The sequence below is a fragment of the Protomyctophum parallelum genome (genome assembly GCF_964188405.1).
Source record: "Protomyctophum parallelum genome assembly, chromosome: 13".
NCBI lineage: Eukaryota > Metazoa > Chordata > Actinopteri > Myctophiformes > Myctophidae > Protomyctophum > Protomyctophum parallelum.
This window is the reverse complement of record NC_139708.1, coordinates 16444920-16461744: the sequence shown is the minus strand read 5'-3', so window position 1 is coordinate 16461744 and position 16825 is coordinate 16444920. Positions and strand designations below refer to the sequence as shown.

The following is a 16825-nucleotide window of genomic DNA, read 5'->3' as shown; positions in this document are numbered from 1 at the left end:
CAATAAGACAATATTTTCATGGAAAAAAGATATATATCTGAATCGTGTAAGAATCATGATCTCAATTCTTCACATTTGAGCACACAAGAATCGTGCAGCACTACTAGATTTACTGTAAAACTTGCTAAGTGTTCTGTACTGCATTTTTGCGTATTTACCCATAGGCAACACTGGATGGATATATGCATCTTGATAATTGTATGGTAAATATTTCGGAAACCAATTTAACTAGAATGAAAACGATTGGTAAAAAAAAAAAAAAGATTTATTGTAATGAACAGTGTTACCGTTACAGTAAATTGCAATATACTATAATTCGAGACAGTAGCAGACCTATAATTGAAAGTTTCACTCAAGATAGTCCTTACAAGAGAATTTGAAATGCAGCATAGGTAGATTAAGGGAGACATTATGTAAGGGACAACCCTTAATAATGCAACGCTGACATCACTTCAAAGCTAGTCATAAAAAAAAGAAAAGGAACACACACACACAGACAACTCAATGGTCCAGGAACACTTAACTAGCAGGCTCAACCACAAATCAACTGCTTCCAGAAATGAAACTACTGTAAGACTGGAGTTAAGGGCATTGCAGTTACACTTAGCAACCAATCGCACACTGACCATCATACAAGGAGTCACTGTTGTGCCAACAGTGGAAGTTTGAATACAAGTTTGATTTTGTGTGTTTTGTATTATTATTTTATGAATAGGATTCCTTCCTATAGTGTCATGCAACGAGAACCACTATAGGTCATGACTTGGGTATGGAATAAATAGAACAATATTGAACCTATTGTGTTATACAGCATGTATCCAACAGAACTAGAGCCATTAGATTGACACTTGGCCAGTTTTCCACAAGTTAAAACAGGGCTGGCAAGCCAACAAGCGGAAATGACTGACATGGACTAAACACAACAGAACAATGTCACCAACTGTCACCTGTGAACATCATCGAAAGCAAAGATACTGCATGGCAGCATTGTAACTGGTCCAGAATAAAGACAAGCAGCGAATGACTCCACATCTATTAAGCTGTCAAAATGTCAAATTGAGTTCCCAATCTCATAGGTAACAATTGTTTCGCACACGACTCACGACAATTGAAAATTGACAGCCTGGTACTGTCCTAAACTACTGAAAAGTCAAACTACTGCCTGTCTTGTATTGAATGTGAAGTTTAAAAGTTTAAAAGAAAAAAAGGACTCTCCCGCTCAAACAACATCGTTTTTAAATCCTTCAAAGCTGATTGGCATGTTCAAGTGTATTTCAGTAACGGAAGGCAACGGTGGCTAAGGTCCCATGGTCTCTAGTGAGAGAACTCAGAAAGAATATTCACATCAGTCTGTGATGAGACAGAATTGAGTTGGTCGCACTATAATATTAACATGGCTGAAATTTTTAAAGGATGATGTGATTTTCACTGGGACCTAAAACTTTGGTACACTGAATGCAAAAGGTATTATATTAATGCAACTGTGAGTACTGGAAAAGGTGAATGACACACCGTTATAAATGACTGGCCCCTTAGCATTGTCCAAAATCTTAAACATAATTTCCTTACAGGGCCAAAAATTGCTATCTCTCTCTCACACACACACACACACACGCACACAGTTGTTCAATGTTTGCGTGTTACCACGAATGCCACTTGTCCCTCTGTTAATAAGTCTATTTAAAGTCTATCACCATAGCCTATATCATTTCTCAATCAGGCCGCCATCCTTCAACTTGAAGTAGAAGAACTTCTCCAGTGTGTTGGCACATTTGCAGTACTCGCTGTCTGGAGGGTTGTACTCGCGACAGTTGGTGATAATGCGCTGCAGGTCAGCAATGAAAAGTTTCTTGGTCACATAATATCTATTCTTCAACCTCTCCGTCATTGTCTTCAGGTCTGTGGGCGCAAAGACAGACAAGGAATTGCAGCAGTGCTCAAGTGAAATCTCGAGTTATGATGATATAGGTTAGCCTGACACTCTGACACATTGCATTTTCATTTCGTTTCACCAGAACATTTTTTTAATGGGCGTGACTAGCGATTCAGGGAGTGGAGCCAGGCTAGATATAGGCCACTTCTTGTTCTTAATCGAATGATAAACATGTCTGTGTCACTAGCTCATTAAAGAGCAAAGCACATTACATCACATTCGTTATTAGGCTATACAAATGACAACTAGAAGCCTTTGCACACAAAGTACACATTTGCTGTCAGACAATATCATACTATAATTCACTCAATGTCTGTCTGTCAGAATGAATGAATGTCTGAAACACTGTCGTAGCTCCTCACTGCCTGCACCAATCGCTCCGACTTTTCACATCGCATTACCCACACTGTACATACTTTGGTGTTCATATATTCAGAACGGGTATGGTCTAGTCAATATAATTCTACAAAAACTTGTCCATAGAGATTATGCACAAACTGATTGACATTTTGGGCTAGATCTTCTGCATTACTTTCACACTGGTTCTACGTTTGCTTGCTATTACCAATATAGATTATGGCATATTCCTACATTTTTCTGTAAGAAAATGACATGGTTTTGTGATAGCAATATAGCCAATACTCAATGTGTGTGGCTTTCAGTGATAAGTGAAATACTATTCCTCATCCTACTGTATATGAGTATGTTTTGGGTGAATTAAATGACAATCGCGGAAATTTTCACTTCCCGACTCCCGTTTTCCGGCTAAAAACGCTTTCAAACTAAGGTCACATTCTCACCTAATACTTCGGTAGACTCAGATCCGTATGGGCGGGGAAAGGGGATACTTGCATATTTAATTGGCTGCGGTTTGCCTTCACACTGTCATTCGCAGCAATTGGAAACGCAGCAGGGGGGACCTTTATCAATGTGTTCCGTTCATAAACTATAGCCTACACAGTGAAATCTATGGTGATAAAATTACACTCATAACGTGCATGTGTCGTGCCGCCTGGGACCCCCCCCCCCTCTCTCTCTCTCTCCGCACGCAGCCGCCACACACTGTTCTTTTGGGCATGGAGGCACAGCGCTGCATGAGCGCACTGATATAACTCCCCAGTCCCACACAGTGACAGCACTCCATGTTTACGGCACGCACAGACAGACAGACAGAATATTATGTAGGCTATAATACACTGCAGTGTTTTTATGTGTTTTCTTAAGCAATTGATTAATGTAGCCTACACGTCCTCATTTCGATCAGGGCTTCAGTCTCCTTATTCGACCACGTCTATCCACAGTAACGGGACATCTTTGCGCTGCGTAAAATATGCCTTAACCGTCTCCAACTGTGTTCAGCTCCTCACCCGCCACATTATGTTTGCTTCATTTCCTTTATTTACTGCGGATTGCATTCACACCTGCACCGAATCGTAGTCAAGTGCGATTCGAAGCGAAGCGAAACCCACGTTTTTGGACGGAGTAAAATGCGGTTATTTGCTGCGCATTAGGATTCGAATGAGCCTTCACACCTGCCAAACGAAGCGCACTTTCTGACAATGCGCAGCAGGATTCGTTTTAATCGCAGCAAAGCTCTCTGGTATGAATGCGACCCAAGATGCACCAACATTGAAGTCAACGGCTGGCAAGCTGCGAGTTCCGTTTTGCCCACTAGATGGCAATGATGGCGGAAAATTAGTTAAAGAGGCAGCCCATGTTCCTTAAATTCATTTTTTCACCCAGTGTCAATTATCTAATGTAATCCTGGGCGCTACACTTTCTCTGCCAACCTGGGGGGGGGCAGCGAACTGACCTCATGCTTCCTTCTATGCAGGAGGAGTCGAAGCTGCTTCTTTTCACCTGACAGGGGGAGCTCAGGTCTAAATGGATTAACACGGCCTTATTCTGTGCTCCATTCGTCACAGATTGTAAAAGGTTTCATAAGGCAACACAAGGCCATGTCAAAAGGCAGTGGATAGTTATGTGGTAGGAGCGCTCACCGATGGGGAAACGGATGATCTCATAATAATCTGGAGCCTCCGATTTCTTCACGGGTTCCATGAAGGGCCAGGCATCTGGATGAGTCTGGTGGAGAGAGACAGCAGGTTACTCATCGCTATTGGAACCACCGCAACATTTGTGTATGTATGGCCTGCACACCAGGTGACATGTTCTGAAACCAAACTCCTTCGGGGTGGAGCAGGGGCATTACATGATCTATCATGGCAATTGTAAAGTAGACTAACAGAAATTAAGAGTTACATAAAAACCGCAATCTATAAGCCTATTTATCTACATCACGCAAACATCTAGCTATTTTTTTTAGAACTGTCCGGAAACACTTCCTTTGCCCTTTGGTGTCATGACTTTGCACAGTACCTACAGTAGTTGCTGCCTGTCTCTAGGTGTACTCATTTAAGGATGCCTTATAAAGTCCCAGTCAGATGTTCAAATGTTTCACAGTGATTTAAAATATATTCAATATATACATTATAATTGTCCATCGACCATCACTGATATGAATACAGTCTGAAAGGATTCAAAGGAGAATACAGTCTGATCATGCAGTTCCTCACCTTAACCTGGGCCAGGAGGTTCTTCAGCATGTTGTACAAAAGGTCAGGGTCCTTCACCTCTTTCCTACAAACACATTCAATTCATAGTTGAATATTATCAAGCTGTAAGACGACAGCTTGATATCAACCCAAATATGGAGGGGCGGAGGGTCTGAGATTAAAATTTCACAAAATATGAATGATGCACGCGCTTCTAGACAGCTTTCACCATAGGAGTCAAGCTGTAACAATCTTTACTATATGCATAAGATAAAAGAAAGGAAATTCAGTAGGTGGTTGTCTCTGTCTGGAGCTAAAACACTGGACACATTCTTGTGTTACAGTGTACACTGCCAGTTGGCCACATTCTTATATAATATTAATAGTCTTTGAAACATTTAACTTTAATGAAATTAAACTGGATAGTGTAAGTTAATAGGGCTCTGATCAGATTGAAACCTTCAGGATTCTCACTTCACACGGGTGTGATTTTTTTCATCAGACTACCGTGCTGTGGAGCGCTTACCCCTTCTCCTTGATACTGGGTTTCCAGCCCGTCTCCCCTGAAAACAAAAGTAAACCAAAACATTTAAAGGAATTGTCTGAATTGACCATTATTATTTTAATATATGATCTTTCCCCAAACAAAAGCCAAGCACTTACTGATGCCTGGAATGCTCTCCACAGGGATCTGGCGCACGCCCTCTTTGAAGCAGGTGAGACCTGGGTACACCTTCCTGATCTGGCTCTGCTTCCTCTCAATTAGCTTCTTGATGATCTGATATGATATATGAAGACATAATACTACTATACACACTACACTTACACTGACACACACACACACACACTAGGCGTGTTACGTACACTTATTTGTACCAAACCCCAAAAAGCGTGAGGAATTTCAATCCAGAGTTCCCACACAGACATATTAACCGAGCACAAGTTTGTTTTCCCCAGGAGGGATGGGGCAGAGGAAGGCTTATTTTTGTTACCTCCTTCCATCCTTAAAGTAATTGACAAGTCAAGGTGGGCTGACAAGTCAGGGATGCTGCCGACACTGGGGCCTTGAGGCTCACAAGTGGCGCCCAAGCGATAAGCAAGCGCACAATTACAGTACACTGGCCACACCGGACGCAGCTCCCTTCGACTTTTTGACAGCCTTCCGCCACTAATAACCGCCATTGTAATTTTTATAGCAGCAGATCTACAACCATAGTCTGTTGTTGAGAACACAGGATTTGAACACATTGACGGTGAGTCAACATGTGTTACACCAAGTTGCCTTTCACCAATTATGTTGTCACTTGAGATATTCATCAGGGTGTTATGATGAGATAACAATTTCGACAAGCGACCATCCCATACCTCCTTTTGTCTCTTAATAATGTGGGAGAGCTCTGTGTAGGGAATCCTGGGGTTCAGCTCGCACTCCATGAGTGTCGCACCCTCGTAATCCTTGATGTAACCAAGATAACGACTCTTCGGCACTTTGATGTCTTTGGAAAAGCCCTGGGAAGCAAAATGGGGTGGGGGAAAATAAATAGAGTTTACCAGAAAGTTTACCAAAGAGTTGTTTTACAGTAGGTCAGGTTGATGAAGGAAATGGAATTGGGAGTCTCGGGGGAGCCATTTTTTGCAGGTACCTGCTTCTTGAAGTAGCCAATGGCATATTCGTCGGCGTATGTGAGAAAATATAGGATGCTGTGTTTGATGTGGTACTCCTTTAGGTGGTTCATCAGGTGGGTTCCATAGCCCTTAGATCAACAAGAACAGTAACGTGACAATCTGGCAGACAGCACTTTAACGCAAACACTGCTCTCATGCTCACAGTAACATACTGTACCTTGACTTGCTCGTTGGAAGTGACGGCACAGAAAACGATCTCTGTGAAGCCCTGAGTGGGGAACATCCTAAAACAGATGCCTCCAATGACGCGGCCATCTTTAATGAGGGCCAAGGTCTTGTGCTTCCTGCATAGGTGGGAGAATTTCAAAAGTAAAGAAGGCCTCTGACCAAGTATTAAGCAAGTAGATCTGTGGTGTGAGAAACGGGTCTACCTACGGGTCAAACACCAGTCGTGTAATGTACTCTTTGGGCATGCGAGGTAACTGATGAGAGAAGACATTCTGCAGGCCCACCAGCCACATCAGAATCTTTTTGTTAGACTTCTGGGAAAGTGAGTTCCCAATGACGTGGAACTCTATGATGCCTCGCCTCTCTTCTAATCGAGCCGTTTCGTCACGGGCAGCGTTTGGCGTCAGCAAGTTTGTCTAGTGAAATTAAATAAAACACCAATTTCAATTGCAAATATTTTATCCCCAAGTCCCTATATCGGATATCTCAAAATGACATGAAATGGCGACCATCTGTGCTCACCTCCGGCCCCAGCATAGCAGCTGGGTCAGTAATGGTCATCATCACCTCGTTGACCAGTTCCATGGGAATGTCGCCCATCACTCTGATCCGCTTGGCATCTTCCAGGGTCAGCGCCTCTGGAAGTTTACGTTTCTCTCCTGGCAACACAGCAGTACACAAGTCACCATGTGTCACAATTTTACTACAAGACACATTTTGTGAGTGCCCCAAAAATGCCATTTCTCAAAAAAGGTGCGAGACTCCACTAGAGCGGTATTTGACAAGTAAAGAGAGACGGCAGTGCTCAAAGACCTGTGATGGGCTCCGATCCGCCGGTGTCCATACTGCCCATTGATGAAACACTGGTGATGCCCTTTGGGAAGGAGGGGGACCTCGACACAGCAGCAGGACTAATCACTACAATGAAGACAAACACCACAGCCATCAACTGGCATGTTACAAACTTCAAACAAGTGAATTGCATTTCAAAAGTTACATGTAAATATTGTAGGCTTTTTTTTTTACTTAAATGTCTTGTATGTACTGGTGTCCGTGATCATGCTTTTCACATTTAAAATTCTACATGCAGTACCATATAATTCCAATGGAGGGCAGAAGGGTGAAAATGATGCATGAATAAATCCCATGCATTTTGAATTATCGCAGGTGGACTTTTTTAGTTTGTTTACAAATTCTAAAGACTTAAAGATTTATTTGGCTTATATATTGAACTCAAAGACACCTTAAGGTTTAAATCAGGGGAAAGCAACCATGTCTTTATCATAGGATGGTAGATCTCAACAGGCTTTATGGTCGATCACAGAGTAATTTGAAAACCCATACAAAAATAAACCATTGATCCAGACTGTCCGCCATCCATTCACAGAATGTGTGACTAGTGTGAACGGAACGCCAACAAATCACCACAGCAAAGTTGCGCCACAATAGTATCAAATGGTCCAGGGACTCCAGGCATGTAACCCGTTGTTAATCCACAGTTAATGACACGAGCCAATGCCCACGCAGATTGGGAACATAACTTGTCATGTTGAATAGAAAATAAAATTTTCTAATCTGTAAAAACTGGCCAGCAATGGTGAAGAAAGGGAACTTGGAACAAAGTTTTCTGAAAACCACCTGAAATCTCTACTAGAAAAAATGTGGTAACCCTAACCTTCAGCTAGTGTTGCATGGATAGTACAGATCTTTTATTATGATAACATTTTATATATATTTTTATCATGAATTTCAATTAGGATAAGACTATCCTCACACTGGAATCAAATTGACAGAAATACAATATATCGTATTGACTGAGAACTTTAACCCATTCTAAGGTCTAACCCATAGACCAGAGGACGATTATACAAATGCATTCTAAATTTAAACAGTTTTCCCATGTTTCTGTCAGTCGTTCTCAAACAGTTTCATGTGAAGGACCCCCAAGAATATATAAGTAATTGGCCGCCGACCCCCATCTGAAAATATGTTGTTCCAGGGACCCCCCCCAGAACCAATGAGCAAATAACGTGTATTATGAGTTTCCCCACACCCCAACAGTTGTCACAGAAAGAACCACATGACAAGGATACGCCCGCTGACCTGTTTGGTGTCCAAGTTGTGCTCCATCAGATGCAGGCATGGTGAAGTCAGCCTCCCAGATGGGAGAATTATCCCCATAGATTTCCTCTTCAAGCATCGACAAGAACCTGCAACATGTACATACACATTATGACTTGTCACATATCAACAAATACCTTTGATTTTGAAGTGTCGTATTTCAGTGATATGAACAGATAGATGGTAGGCCTGTCGAAAAAGCACAATACTGAAATATTGCACTATTAATAAGCCAACAAGGAATGGGGAAAACAACCACCACATCTATGTTTAAAAGAAATCTCTTATCTTTGGTCATGAGGCGCTAAGCCATTATTGTTTTACACTACAATGGATGTGTATTGAATGACATTGTTTCTGTCCCATAAAATAATTGTGTCTTTCAACTGAATAGCCTATAAGTAAATCGCACATAAGCAAATATTTTATAACTATACCCCTTCGTGAACTGTATGTGTAACATGCGTTTGTCTTTGTTAGTTATGTTTCATGTTTCTATGTTGTATGTAGGGGTATGAGACTATCAGTGGCCAATTTGGATACAAATAACGGCTAACATCTTTGACTTCATTAGCCAAGAGTCTCTGCTCTTGGGTAATGAAGTCTGTGTCTGGCAGTTCTGCCTTGGTACCTTGCTAAATGCCAGGATGTCTCCCCTATACATAGTAATGTAGTCAAGCCCCTAACAGGGATCCTTCTGAGTCTATCTATCCATCAATCTATATATCTGCACCTGACGAAGCGAAACGTGTCGTGCTAATAAATAAGTTGATACAGTAAGTTGTCCGTCTCTGTTCCCTGGAGTGTGCAGTCCCCTTTTCTCTTTTATGCCTGCTAACTAGACTTGCACCTCCTACGGGTCTTTTTGGATGTGCAGGAGTCCCTTTTTGGTCTCTTATTTTTATATTATAATTATATATATATATATATATATATATATATATATATATATATATATGGATGATTGTTAATTGCTTATTTAAACATGCAACGTTGTTATTTTGTGAGGCATAATATGCTAGATAGTTCTTAAAAGGTTTGCTGCTTTAATGCATGTGGTGTGGTACTGTAGGTAAAAGCATGATACACATCTTTTACAAGGTTATTACACGTGTTTCATAACCAGAATATCTGGAAAATGAATCCAAGTTCCAACTCAGTGCTTTTAAATCTTAAGAATTTTCTGTTTGCTGCTGCTTTTTACTGAGATCTTTCTTTTTTTCTTCTGCACTGGTTATTTATTCTTAAAATCGTCTGTTTTATTTTATGCGTTTCTTATGCACTTTTAGTGCCGTGTCCGATGTCATAATGCTTTATGTAAAGCACTTATAATTGCCTTGTTGAAATATAGAGAATGACCGCCGCAATTATTAGTATATCAATATATATAGCCTTTACTGCATGTCACCCCCACCCCATCTCTCTCCCCATTTCCTGTCAGCCTACTGTGATTCTATCCCTCTACACAAAAATAAAATAAGCGAAAGCCACAAAAGAATATCTTAAGGAAAATACTGTTTGAACTTAAATAGGAATCAGTGTCAGAACAACCCAAGACCTGATGACAGGTAACGGGTTAAATTTTGGAACAGATGCGACTGTAGTGTAGAACAAAATACAGATTCATGACTACCACATATGCAGAAATATACAGTATTAGTTCCTAAAGCAATACATTTCTTATGCTTTAGTTAGATCCTCCTCTTCATAAACTTGCATAAACATACGTAATTGCATAACAATGAACATACACACTTCTATGTGGTTGCACTTACTTGGGAAAGTGTGTGAGGATGAGTGTGCGCTTTTCTGGTAGCAGTTTATCCTTCTCTACTCTAAACTTCTCCAGAAGCTGACGACGTGTTACTGTGAAGATTGACTTCAGCAAACTACGGCCAAAAACCTGTGTGGTTTCATAGCGTGGTAGGCTGTCGTTACTCTGTGGGACATGGCAGTAGCACAACCATCTGAAAATCAAGAGAATCAAAAGAAATCAGCAGTTACAAATACTGCCATTGTACATATGTAATGTATTTATATATAGCCAGGATATACTATGGATAGATTATACATCATAATATTGTTATAAAAATGCCACTGGAATTATACATGTTCTTAAAGGGTTGAATAAGAACACAGACCTAGTATAGTCCACTTTGTATGCGGTTCCATCATCTTTCTGGGAGCGTTGGCGGAATTGGGAGGGTGTCTCCAACTTCCAGTAGTTCAGGCACAAGAGGAACATCTTTGAAAGTTCAAACATGGTTTGCCTCTCCTTCGGTGCCAGGTGACTAAACTTGTACTGAACAAAATTTAACACCCCCTTTGGAACAAAGAAAAAAAGATAAATATTTCTTGTAAAAGTACTGTAGGGTAGTGGTTTCAAATTGCAATGTTCCATGGAGAACCATTCAAACCCATTCACTTGGTTCTTGTGGGAAGGTTTGGAGGGGTAATGATATATATTCATCTTTTCCAAGGGTCAATATGATAGATTTAAGTCTATTTGTTGTCCCCTTGGAGAAGATGAATATTATGACTGACTTAGACAGTCCTTTGTGCCACTAGCTGTTACAGTAAAGGCCTATTCATAGTCTGGATTTTCGGTGATGAGGTGACCACCTCTCCGGTGGTGAGCTGACCACCGGAGCTGAAATAACATTGAGCGGTGGTGAGTAAAAACAGAGAGAATTGCTGGAGCGGTGGCGGTGGTTTGCTCTTCACCGCGGCTCGTGACGTCATGTTGTAGTTCGGTGGTCACCTAACCACCGTAAATCCAGACTATGTATTAGTAGTGCTGCACGATTAATCGGTAGCATAATCGGAATTGGCCATATCGGCCAAAATAATGCCATATCGGTATCGGAACAGTCTCGAAATAATACAAATTATTTAATCGGTTTTCACCAGCAAAAAAATAAATAAAATCTACATTTAATTTGTGTACTCCTCATTCAGTTGTGAAAACAGACACTTGGAAAAGAGTATATTATGTTATTTAAGTGATTGATTGTTGATACTTTATTAACTATAATAAAGGGCCTAGGCTTGTTTCCATTGTGGTCCTCTGTATAATATCCGAATCGTTATCGGCAGATATGACCCTTTCATAATCGTGCACCCCTAAGTATTAGTGTTGTATATTGTGTCAATTATTGATAGAGTTGCATTCAATGTGATGAATTTACCCTGATGTATGAATCTTAACAGTATCTTCTTAAATGCTGTGCTGCCTTTGGCGACAGAATTTATCCCACAGAATTAATAAAAGGTCTTCAACCAGGAGCCTGTCTCACTTTCAGAAACATTTTCTTTGGAAAGCATGGCGGTTTAGCTATACACCTAGGCCTGATACAATAATTACATAATCATCTGATCATAATTATTTGAGGTACCCAATTATTTTAGCATAATCATCATGATTGTCATAATAATTTCCATGTTGAATAATATTCATACATTTTCAATGTTTCAATAGCGGAAATAGCAATACAAGCTCACGTGAGATTGTAGTTAGGCTATTTCCACTATTTAAGTTATTTGTGTCAGTTATTTCTTACAAAGTGTAACAGATTTAAAAAAAAAAGAAAATCACATTCCAATGTTTGAATGTTCAATACCAAAAACCCAATTAAATCCTCACAATTATGTGAATGACAAGTAAAAAGTTTCCACGACAGCCCTAGACAGCAGGTTGTTCACCTGCTCAATGTTGGGCTTTTCAAAGGGTGGACTCCCCAGAGATCCCTCTACAATTGGCTGGCTCATCTGCAGGATACATTTTCTCAACAGCTACAATAGTAAATCACAGAAGGAAAGGTCCATGTCAGCATGCCATTATAATACAGGGAATAGTGTTATACAGCTCCTTCACAAAAAATGCAATACTGTGCAAAAGTTAATTTTCTTCCATAAGATAATTCAAAGAGTGAAACTTCCATATATTCACAAGTCATTGCAGAAGTGAAATATTTAAAACCTCTTTTTGTTTTAATCTTGATTATGGCATACAGCTCATGAAAAAAAGAAAAAAGAATTATCCAGAAATGTCAACCATCTGAAAAGTATATTAATGTATGCAGTCAATACTTGGTCTGGGCCACTTTTGAACAAATTATTTCATTATTAATGGGCGTGGCATCGAGGTGATCAGCCTGTGGCAACGTTGTGGTGTTATGGAAGCCCAGGTTCTCTTTGATAACAGCTGTAAATTAATTTGTATTGTTCAGTGTTATGTCTCACACCTTCCTCTGGACAATACAACCTAGATTCTCTGTGGGGTTCAGGTCAGGCCAGTTGGCACAGGTTTCATGTAATCAATTCCCAACAGATCTCCAAACCTGTTGTTTTGGGGAGTGCTGGTTACAGTCCATTCAACATCCTCTTGTGTGTTGGCTAGTGAGGTGCAGGAGACATTTATACTTCATTGCGCAACAGTATTGCGCACAGAGAACAGCTGATATACAAGCTCACATCGTGGACGTGACTGTTGAGAGTGTAGAGGTCTGCGTGCGCGATACCATCACAGGGCGAAGCATTATACTTTATGGGCTGCAGGTGCGTGTGCAGCCGAGGCCCGTGCACAAACAGGCTCTGCTGCCGTGATCATGAGCGCACCTCCTGTTCTTATGACAGCGAATGGAGGTGTGGTTTTGAGGATAACTGCTTTTCAATTAGCCCTTCACTAAGTCCCTCCCCAACCCATCCTTGTCCAATAGGCACGTTAGCAGCGATGAAAGCTTGACCAGCACAGCAACCGTTGCTAAACTATTTGGATTGGCATTGGACAACCGCTTTTTGGGGTGGGATTTAGTGAAGGGTTAATTGCTATTATTGTACACACACACACACACACACCAGAAACCAATGGATTATATATTTCAAGAGTGAAAGAATATACACCGTTACTAGTAGTTTTGGCACTGTGGGCAGGTGCCAAATCCAGCTGGAAAGGAAAATCAGCATCTCCAATCTCCATAAAAGTCTGTCAACATACAGAAGCAAAGTGCTCTAAAATATCCTGATAAATGGCTGTGTTGACTCTGGACTTGACACAGTGGAGTGAGTGGACCAACACCAGTCACCAGCAGATGACATGCTGCAACATAGAAAGCTGGCCTGCACCCCCAAAACAATGTTTTTTTTAATAATAAGTAAATACATGAATAATGTGGTGCTGCGTCACGTGCGTGCATGCAGGCCCACCGACTCCTGGTCAAGCCCACCCAAAACTTCAGTTCTGGCTTTGCCACTGATGACATGCCACCCCAAATCATCACAGACAATGAAAACATCACACTGGAGTCAACACAGCCATCTATCACTTTGTGCTTCCGTATGTTGACAGGCTTTATGGAGATGCTGATTTTCCTTTCCACCTCCATGCCACATGAAATAATTTGTTCAAAAGTAGCCCAGACAAAGTATTGATTGCATATATACATTAATATACTTTCAGATTATCAACATTTCTGGATTAAAAAATATTGTAATACTTTGATAGGATTTTTTGATTTTCATGAGCTGTATGCCATAAAACAAAAAAAAAGGTTTTAAATACGTTACTTTATGTGCAATCCCGCAATTAATTGAGAATATATGAAAGGGGAGAACATTAGCCGCAATTTGCAACTATAGATTTTTTTATAATGGGATGAATCCTAGAGTTACAACAAGCTCCATCCACTTCCTATTCATCATTTTTGGTTTGTGATCTGCTTGTCTTAAACGACGTTAAACTCAACATTGCAGCTGTAGTACAAGCTTGAATTATCCTCTTTCAATCTGCCGAGCTTGTTTTTCATAAAAATCCACCGTAGACATGTTATGAGCTACTTTCTGTCAAGACATCCTCTGCAAGTGATTATTTTTCTAAGTGCTGGAGTTTGGAAGCACTCGTCGTACGTCACTGAACGGCCCTGCATTCCACCTGTTTCAAATTTGCACATAATGCAGGAGGCAGCAGCGCGACCCGTTAACAAAAACGAGTGCTTCCAAACTGCAACACTTAGAAAAAGAATCACTTGCAGAGGATGTCTTGACAGAAAGTATCTCATAACATCTCTACGGTGGATTTTTATGAAAAACAAGCTCGGCAGATTGAAAGAGGATAATTCAAGCTTGGACTACAGCTGCAATGTTGGTGAGTTTAACGTCGTTTAAGACAAGCAGATCACAAACCAAAAATTATGAATAGGAAGTGGATGGAGCTTGTTGCAACTCTAGATTCATCCCATTATAAAAAAATCTAGAGTGCAAATTGCGGCTAGGGAGAACGTGAACTTTTGCAGAATATTTAAAAATGTTGAGGAGGAGCTGTATGTGTTATTTATATCGATAGGAGTTATTGTCACCTTGAAGAGGTAGAAGTAGACCTGCTTGGTATCCGTGTCCTCCTCTTTGTGCACAGACATGAAGAGGTTCTCCACATCCACCACCATGCCCAACAGCCTGTTAATCTCCTCTTCTGACACATTCTCCAGGTGGGACACATGGTCCGCTATAACAATAAGTTATAAACAAATGGGTTTTTTTCTTCAAAGGAATGCATACTATTGTATAGCTTTAAAGAGATGACTCTGGACTTTGGGCTTCCATGCCAGGGAGTAGGGACATATAGAATAAAAATAAGAACAAGTATGCTACATACGGTAATACATTAAAAGGATGTGAGCTACATTAAAATAAGTTGATGGTTGGTACCCAGGGCATGTCCACAGCTGCGACAGGGCTCGCTCAAGCTGGCGGCTTGCTGCTGCAGGTCCATGCGAGTGGCTGTTGGAGGATTTGGGTTTTTCCAGCCATTGCACTTGCATGTGTCATTAGCCTGCGAAAAGCCACAATGTGCACATTACAGGCGACTGCAAACGCATTTTAATGTAATGTATAATTAGCAATACATGTTTGAACTGGCTAGCTAGCTATCATTGTAAATCCGTATTCCAATATTTAACAGCACAATATCGTTGCCTAAAACTTGACATACATAACAAGCTGCAAACAAGAGCTTATAGGGTTTTAGAGCTAGCCTTTGTTTATGCAGTGTGATAACATTAGCAACATTCTAGCGTTACCCTTAGTGCTTTGTTGTGCTAAACTTTAGCTAGCGGAGCTAGATACCTTGCATGCGGAGAATACGCCAAGTTTCTCGAGCTTTTTCGCCCGTGGGAAAGCCCGGACTTGGGCTTTCTTCTGGCTCGCTCTCTGCTGCTGGCTGAGCCCTGGTCTGGCCGGGTCGCTGCTCCCTGAAGCAGAGCCTGTCGCAGCGGTGGTTGACCCAGCAGACCCGCTAGACTGGGCTTGGACAAGCCGGGGTTGTAAGGCCTGCGCCGCCGGGTCCGACATAATAATATCCACGCTCGCCGAAACTCTTCTTCTTCTCTTCCCGTTCGGATGATGCTCCGCAGCTCCTCCTTCCCCCCAACGCTCGGCCCAAACCCTCGTCAGTGAAGTGCATTATGGGTGCTGTAGTGCACGGGTTTTCAACGCTGGTCCAGTGACTCCAGTCTATGCATAAAACAGCTCTATGAGTCTATGGAAGAAATCCGTGAGGTCCCAATTCGATTCCCAATTACAATTGTAAACAAGTGTAATGCTTTATTGGGTAGTCCACTCACAGTTACGTTTTTGTATTGAGTTGTGCTTGAAATGTACTGTAATTCTGCAAACTGTTAATAAATACTTCAATCAGTAGCGGTGGCTCAGGGCCAGGGTAGAGTGGCTGGCTGGATCATGGAAACCACAAGGTTGCCAGTTCGAACCCGGACTCCCCCAGACTATAGTTAGTGCCGACTTGTCCTTGAGCAAGACCCTGAATTGCTCCTGATGTGCTGGATGGTGCTTTGCATGGTTTCCGCTGCCATAAATGGGTGAATGCAATGCACAATAAAGCGCCTTGGATAAAGGCGCTATTTAAATGCACTATTTAATCAATCAAAAAATCCCATGCCGTGTGAACTGGTCTTCAAGGGTGTTTCAGACAGGGCAGGGGTAGTTTAATTTCTAGAATTATTTTCACGGCTAGAATTTAGCCTAATGAGACTAGTATGAAGTATCCAGAATATCATAGCTTCCCTCCCTGTTTTCACTTTCTGTTACTACCGTATCATGCTCTTCTAAATCCCTAACCTAATAGGCTACATGGAAATTAGTGTGAACCAGGGTGTTGGCAAGACCGACAAATGCAATGCATATGAACATTGTGCCTGCCCAGATCTCATTTCTATATTCGAGCCAGTGCACTGAGTCCAGCCAAGCATGGCGGGGTTGATTTAGTATTTTGGCTTCATATTTACTAATTTAGGGCCTCCCTACTGTAGTTACATGAGCCTGGCTTTGGCCATACTGATAACATGGATTCACT

At 41.2% G+C, this 16825-nt stretch overlaps 1 protein-coding gene across 1 annotated transcript; it reads right to left on the bottom strand.

The window, feature by feature from the left end:
* Positions 1 to 249: 249 nt before the first annotated feature.
* kat2a (K(lysine) acetyltransferase 2A) lies at positions 250 to 15833 on the bottom strand. Its single transcript, XM_083780252.1, has 18 exons — positions 15583 to 15833; positions 15166 to 15289; positions 14817 to 14962; positions 12166 to 12255; positions 10605 to 10786; positions 10239 to 10430; positions 8446 to 8552; positions 7156 to 7260; positions 6865 to 7001; positions 6550 to 6758; positions 6332 to 6458; positions 6132 to 6242; positions 5854 to 5997; positions 5152 to 5266; positions 5015 to 5051; positions 4510 to 4573; positions 3934 to 4018; positions 250 to 1899 (listed from the first exon to the last, which is right to left on the bottom strand). Exons 1-18 carry the CDS (start codon positions 15805 to 15807, stop codon positions 1706 to 1708), a joined length of 2394 nt encoding a protein of 797 aa, XP_083636378.1. The 5' UTR covers positions 15808 to 15833; the 3' UTR covers positions 250 to 1705.
* Positions 15834 to 16825: the final 992 nt, after the last annotated feature.